The sequence below is a fragment of the Haliotis cracherodii genome, unplaced genomic scaffold (genome assembly GCF_022045235.1).
Source record: "Haliotis cracherodii isolate W230 unplaced genomic scaffold, xgHalCrac1.p SCAF_39, whole genome shotgun sequence".
Taxonomy (NCBI): Eukaryota; Metazoa; Mollusca; class Gastropoda; order Lepetellida; family Haliotidae; genus Haliotis; species Haliotis cracherodii.
In genome coordinates this window covers 336,636-343,704 of record NW_027266296.1, presented here as the reverse complement: position 1 = coordinate 343,704, position 7,069 = coordinate 336,636, and the positions used below count along the sequence as shown (strand labels likewise).

Below are 7,069 nucleotides of genomic sequence, written 5' to 3'. Positions count from 1 at the left end.
GAGATACCATGCCGCAGTTAAACACAAATACCCCACTCAGACACAGTATACTGACTCCGAGCCGACCAGTCCTTGTTTTAGCCCTTTAATGCCGAGCGCCAGACAGGGTAACAACAAGTACCATCTTTTAACTTCTTTTGGTATGACGCGGCCCGGACCTTCCGCTCCCCGGGCGGACGCTCTACCACTAGACCACGGAGGCAGTCGGATAACAGGTGAGGCCTGTGAAACCCGTGCTACACATTTGAAATATTAACCCTTGAAGATCTGGGTTAGAATAGGTCTTCAGCAATCCAAGCTTGCTGTGAAAGGCGACTGACTATGCTTGTTGGAGTAGCGACTAATGGGATCGTGTGGTCAGGCTCGCTGACTTGGTTAATGCATGTCATCGTATCCCAATTGCGTGGATCGATGCTCATGATATCAATCACGGGTTTGACTCGTCCTGAATCGATTATTTACAGACCGCCGTCATTTAGCTGGAATAATGCTGAGTGCAGCGTTAAACAACAAACACACGTTATTACAAGGTATTACAAGTGCTGAACGCGCAGACAAGCATAACAGATATCCACAGGCATAATCATGTGTGTCTACGTTCTCAACAGCAAAAAATATCGCGCAAACGCAGCTTCATTCGGCGCACGTGAGTTTGTCACGTGACAGGGCGCGAGACGTGCGCGAGTAAAATCCGCCATTGTTGGGATAAACTGGGAGGGTGACAACGTCAGATGTGAGTTGACTTCATGATGCTATAAATATCTGTCGGTGAATATTAAAGGTAAACCTAAATCCTGTAAATCGGAAAGTAATAATGTAGGTGTGTGTAAACTAATTGAAGAAACGCCATGATTAATTTTGTGTTATGTCTGTAACGAACAAATAACATTTTAGTTTCTTAAACGTTTAGTGTGTCCGTTGAAGTAGAGAAAGGGTCTGTGTTGTAACAAGGATTTTGGTGGTGGTGCTGATTTGGTTTATGCATGTCATCGTATCCCAATAATTATTGCGTAGATCGGTGTAAATTTGACCTCACAATTAACACGGGATAACAATGAATGAGGTCGGACCAATGGCGCGTACCAATATGCACAAAGAAGTTGCAGGTGGTCCGAGACAAAATTGTTCGTTTGTTGCTTAACGCCGCACTCAGCAACATTCCAGTATATAACGGCGGTCTGTAAATAATCGAGTCTGGGCCAGACAATCCAGTGATCAATATCATGAGCATCGATCCACGCCATTGGGATCGATGACATGCATGAACCAAATCAGCGAGTCTGACCACCCGATCCCGCAGAGACAGGTTTTACGATGGATATGTGTGGGCCACGTCTCGGCTAACAACGAATTCTAGTTGCGAGTTCAATAGCACATAATAGTACATGCTGATGTGAGGTACGTGATGACTTTGAAAACGGTTACAGCAAATTTAAAGAGATAACAATTGGGAATGGAATGGAAGCTTACCCAGCTTTGACATGTTCATTTGTTTACTTCTATCAAGCGACTGTTAGAGAATTCTGGTATCGACTTGTCACGCCGAGCGCTTAAATGAGTTGTGAGCAACACGCGTGTCCACGGAAGCGTTGTCAATTTCATCGTCATGACCTGCACGTTCACAACATGACAACACCCTTTCTGCCAGAAACAAACCAAATATGTTTGCCAATATCTATGCACCGGCTCCTTGTCAGAGACACGTTATGTGAGTTTGTTGAACTTATCCATTAAGACCTGCATAACTTCGGGCTTTACTCCCACATTTAGCCGACACGCTATGTGATAACTGGAATACTGTTCAAAGCGGCGTTAAACTCACTCAATCAATATGTCTGATTTTCGTGATATTTAATAATTTGAAAGTTTCTTGGCCCCGTTCCTCAAAGCGATCTTAGCGCTAAGATTGCCGTAAGTCAATGTTAAAGTATGGCAGTTACGATCGTCTTAGAGCTACGATCGCTTTGTGGAACGGGACCCTGATCTATATAATTTAGTGTTAGTTGGTCTTCAGTAGTTATGGAGAAGCTGATAACGTCTAGTGTCCAAGTCTGTCTTTGTTGACATTTTAGACTGCCGTAGTTGACAGCACATACAGGCGAGTTCAAATTCCGTGACACTTTTTAAAAACAAAACTAAATAAATTTAGTTAAACCATGCATATTCGCTTTATTTCAGATCAGCATGTCTGGACGAGGTAAAGGCGGCAAGATCAAAGCCTCCAAGTCTAAGAGTAGATCTTCCCGTGCCGGACTCCAGTTCCCCGTGGGGCGGCTCCATCGTCTGCTGAGGAAAGGGAACTATGCAGAAAGAATAGGCGCCGGTGCCCCTGTATACATGGCGGCTGTCCTCGAGTACCTAGCAGCAGAGGTTCTGGAATTGGCGGGAAATGCCGCGAGGGATAACAAGAAGGCTAGGATCGTCCCTCGTCACATACAACTGGCTATAAGAAATGATGACGAACTAAACAAACTGCTGAGTGGCGTTACGATATCTGAGGGAGGCGTTCTCCCGAATATTCAGCAGGCACTGCTTCCAAAGAAGTCTGGCAAGGCTAGTGCCGCTGCTTCCTCTCAGTCGCAAGAGTTCTAAAATTTATGGTTATCTCCCTTGTTGACATTAGTTATCTCCCTTGTCGGGGGTACCTTTTATGACCTCCCGACAATCAAAGATTTCGTGGGTTCATCGTTCTCTTCATTGACTGTTCATCTTGAATGTATTAATGACTGTTACAAATATTTGAAATATATATTGCTGTTTCATGTGTTTCGTATGTCAATACCTTAAAATCCGAGGTGGGGTAGCCTTGCGGTTTAAGCGTTCGCTCGTCACGCTTAAGACCCGGGTTCGGTTACCCACATTGGTACACTGTGTGAAATCCATTACCCCCCAAACACACACACACACGATATATCTGGAATATTGCTTAATGCGGCGTAAAATACAACTGTCATTCCCTTAAAAGATGGTGGCTTACAGCGATTAAAGCATTGGCTTGGCTTGGCTTTGCTTGTTATCAGCCGGTTTCCATTCTAAATTGTGCCCATTGTGTAGAACGCTTATTCACGTTGTCTCCTGCAGCACATGGATGGACTTTTGCTGAAGCGTAATAGAATATATCTCGCGCAGTACATGAAGAGGTTCTTCAAGAATTCGTCAATGGATATCCAGTGTCTCATATTTCAATTCCATATTTTGGAGACCTTGGAAATTTGGGGCTGAGGGGTTGCAGGGTGTTTGAAGTCCACATGTCGACTGTGTCCTGGGGTTTCTGGATCGCCACTGGTTTGACTTCTTCAGGATAAAGTTCCACATGATGCCGACCCCCATGGGCTAAGGGCGGGGTCGGGGGAGGGGGAGGGGGCGCTGGAGGAATCCGGGCTAGAATATGTCCCGAGCAACCTATGCTGGTCGTAAGAGGGACCAAATGGATTCATATTGCGCGGATCGATGCTCATGATACAAATTACTGGATTGTTCGGTCCAGACTCGATCATTTACAGACCGCCGCCGCCATATAGCTCTAATATTTCTGGGTAAGGCGTTAAAAAAAGAAACAATGCTAAGTAATTTCTGAAAACAAAACTCTAATTTTGAGCGTCGTGCGTCGTGCTGTACGAACTCGCTGTGCTTTCAGTCAAGTGAACTAAACTAAAAAACTAACAATAAAATCGCAAAGATTTGAACAAAATATGTCATCAGAAGGGAAATACAAGATACATGTCAGCTTTGTCGGTCCAGAAGTTTCCACGAGATTTTGATGAAGGAACTGAGAAAGCATTTTAAGGGCATGGTAAGAAAATATCCTACTGAGGACCTTAAAAACACCAGGATCTACCGGCAAGAAAAGTAACTAAATATTTGAATGTAGGTATCGTTGAGGAGTACATTTACAAAACCGTGGCGTTCCATCTAAACGCAACATCTAATCACAAAGAAATTTTACATGCGCAGAACCAATCACTAATGTTTGTTTTGTTTGTTTGTTGTTTAACGCCGCAGTCGGCAATATTCCAGTCATATGACGGCGGTCTGTAAATAATCGAGTCTGGACCAGACAATCCGGTGATTGACATGAACATCGATCCACGCAATTGGGATCGATGACATGCATCAACCAAGTCAGCGAGCCTGACCACCCGATCTCGTTAGTCGTTACAGACCGCCGTCATATAGCTGGAATATTGCAGGGAGCGGCGTAAAACAACCAACCAACCATCACCAGGAACGGGGTGCGCGCCAATGGCGTTACACCATGTTTACAGACGAATGAATGATGGCAGAAAACGGTGTTGGCGACGTAGTGACGAGTGGTATGCAGGGCATTTATGACCATGATCGGTATGGGGGTGATAGTGTCATGGTGTGGGGCAGAATCACATATGGCGAACTGATTTAGTTATTGTGAAGGTCATTTGACTGGCCAGCGATATGTTGATGACATTTTGCGTCCTGTTGGTGTTACATTCGCTGCGCAGATTTGAACTAAAAGATGGCATTGCCAGACCACATTGTGCCCAGGTCGTCACGCATTATCTCCGACGAGAAGGCATACGGACATTGGACGCCCGGGGATGTTAGCGGGTGGAGAGTGTACGTCAGGGAGCACCCGCCATCGTGCCCAAGTTTGGGGTAGCTCTTCAGGCGGAATGGCAGGCAATACTAAGGACAACCACACGCATGTTAATCAACAGCAGACCCGCAAGGTGTCGTGTGGACACACCAGACTTTGAAATCAATTTTACAGATATGTATTCATCATTTCGGGGGCTCGGGAGGCCCTGTCCTCTAACGCGCCGCGATTCGCTGTGCAGAGTTGCGTCCCTTGGGCACGCCAGAAACCTATGATTGTGGGTTCGAATCCCAGTTCGCCCCGATTATGTTTCTAGGTTTGCCAGCACCATACCCGTGCTCGTGGGTTTCACGGAAGTGGTAAACATCTGCGACCTGCATCACTTCGGGCTTTCCTCCCACATTAAGCTGACATGCCGTGATATTTCTGGAATACTGTTAAAAGCGGCGTTAAACCCAACTCACTATCATTTCATCAGCTCCCTTATTTTTAGTCGTAAGTATATATGGTCGGTCTCAATCATAACTACACATACACCAAATTGCATTTCATTTGGTAACAAAGGCGACTTTGCCGTAAAAGGCGACCAACGGGTTCGAATGGTCAGGCTTGCTGACTTGGTTGATGCATGTCATCGCATCCCAGTTGCGTGGATCGATGCTCATGTTGTCAATCACTTGATTGTCTGGTCCAGACTCGATTATTTTCAGACCGCCGTCATTTAGCTGGAATATTGCTGAGTGCGGCGTTAAACAATAAACAAACAAACAAACTACTACTACCACTACATCTGCTGCCACATAACAACATAAATGATATTGACAAATACAAATTTAAGCATGATTAGTGAAAGGAATGATGCAAATTATGTACTTCCAACCGACAACGCGCCCACCACCATCGCCATCATCAACACACTCAGGATAATCATCAGCTTCATGGTCCTTGTGTACCAAACGTAGATGTCGAGTGATGTGACGCTGGGATCTGACGCCATTTATAGGCGCAGTGAACACGGACATGGGTGTCAGGTGTTGCATAGAAATAAGTCATATGTCAACTAAAATGAGTCGTCTCACATCCACTGACACGATCATGCTTTACGTTGTCGTATGTTGAGATGTGTACATGAACGCGTGTCTAACACATATGTTACGAATAATTTTACCTTTTTGAATATCGACTCACTCACTCATTCTGTACGTGTATTCCGCTTACTTATTCATCGTGTTAGTTTTATCAAAAACGGTAAATGCGCTATCGTGTCAGAGGATTGTCTGGTCCATCACTTCATTTACGACAGGACTTTTCGATGTCAGGCAACAAACACTTTTTCATGCAAACTGTTTGAGTGGCAGGTGCTACCGTTAGGCCAGGACATGCTTACCCTTTTCACCACTGATTTTCAGTGATCCATTCATATAATTTTCACCGCTATTTTGCCTTTTACGCCCAATGGAATCTGTTTCGGCGGATAATCGAGACTGTTAATTCGTCGGTGTTGTCGTTTCAAATATATTAATACATTAGGAAATCCATATCTGTAGGAATCGGTGGGGCAAGTTTCAAGTGGGGTGCAATTTCGACAAATACCAAAATTTACCAAGACATAGCTAGGACCATTTCATTTGGTAACAAAGGCGACTTTGCCGTAAAAGGCGACCAACGGGTTCGAATGGTCAGGCTTGCTGACTTGGTTGATGCATGTCATCGCATCCCAGTTGCGTGGATCGATGCTCATGTTGTCAATCACTTGATTGTCTGGTCCAGACTCGATTATTTTCAGACCGCCGTCATTTAGCTGGAATATTGCTGAGTGCGGCGTTAAACAATAAACAAACAAACAAACTACTACTACCACTACATCTGCTGCCACATAACAACATAAATGATATTGACAAATACAAATTTAAGCATGATTAGTGAAAGGAATGATGCAAATTATGTACTTCCAACCGACAACGCGCCCACCACCATCGCCATCATCAACACACTCAGGATAATCATCAGCTTCATGGTCCTTGTGTACCAAACGTAGATGTCGAGTGATGTGACGCTGGGATCTGACGCCATTTATAGGCGCAGTGAACACGGACATGGGTGTCAGGTGTTGCATAGAAATAAGTCATATGTCAACTAAAATGAGTCGTCTCACATCCACTGACACGATCATGCTTTACGTTGTCGTATGTTGAGATGTGTACATGAACGCGTGTCTAACACATATGTTACGAATAATTTTACCTTTTTGAATATCGACTCACTCACTCATTCTGTACGTGTATTCCGCTTACTTATTCATCGTGTTAGTTTTATCAAAAACGGTAAATGCGCTATCGTGTCAGAGGATTGTCTGGTCCATCACTTCATTTACGACAGGACTTTTCGATGTCAGGCAACAAACACTTTTTCATGCAAACTGTTTGAGTGGCAGGTGCTACCGTTAGGCCAGGACATGCTTACCCTTTTCACCACTGATTTTCAGTGATCCATTCA

The 7,069-nt window shown here is 44.5% G+C and overlaps 1 protein-coding gene across 2 annotated transcripts; it reads left to right on the top strand.

Moving 5' to 3' along the window:
* Positions 1-710: 710 nt before the first annotated feature.
* On the top strand, positions 711-2,592 carry LOC139478123 (histone H2A-like). Of its 2 annotated transcripts, none has more exons than XM_071260448.1 (2): positions 711-733; positions 2,179-2,592. In XM_071260448.1, exon 2 carries the CDS (start codon positions 2,185-2,187, stop codon positions 2,590-2,592), a length of 408 nt encoding a protein of 135 aa, XP_071116549.1. In that variant the 5' UTR covers positions 711-733; positions 2,179-2,184. The 2 variants fall into 2 exon arrangements, with proteins under 2 accessions (XP_071116549.1, XP_071116548.1); XM_071260447.1 differs by having other exon boundaries at positions 711-781.
* Positions 2,593-7,069: the final 4,477 nt, after the last annotated feature.

What these genes read in the sequence shown, in the direction of transcription:
- LOC139478123 (XM_071260448.1), top strand. Translation starts at nt 2,185, where the DNA reads ATGTCTGGACGAGGTAAAGGCGGCAAGATCAAAGCCTCCAAGTCTAAG.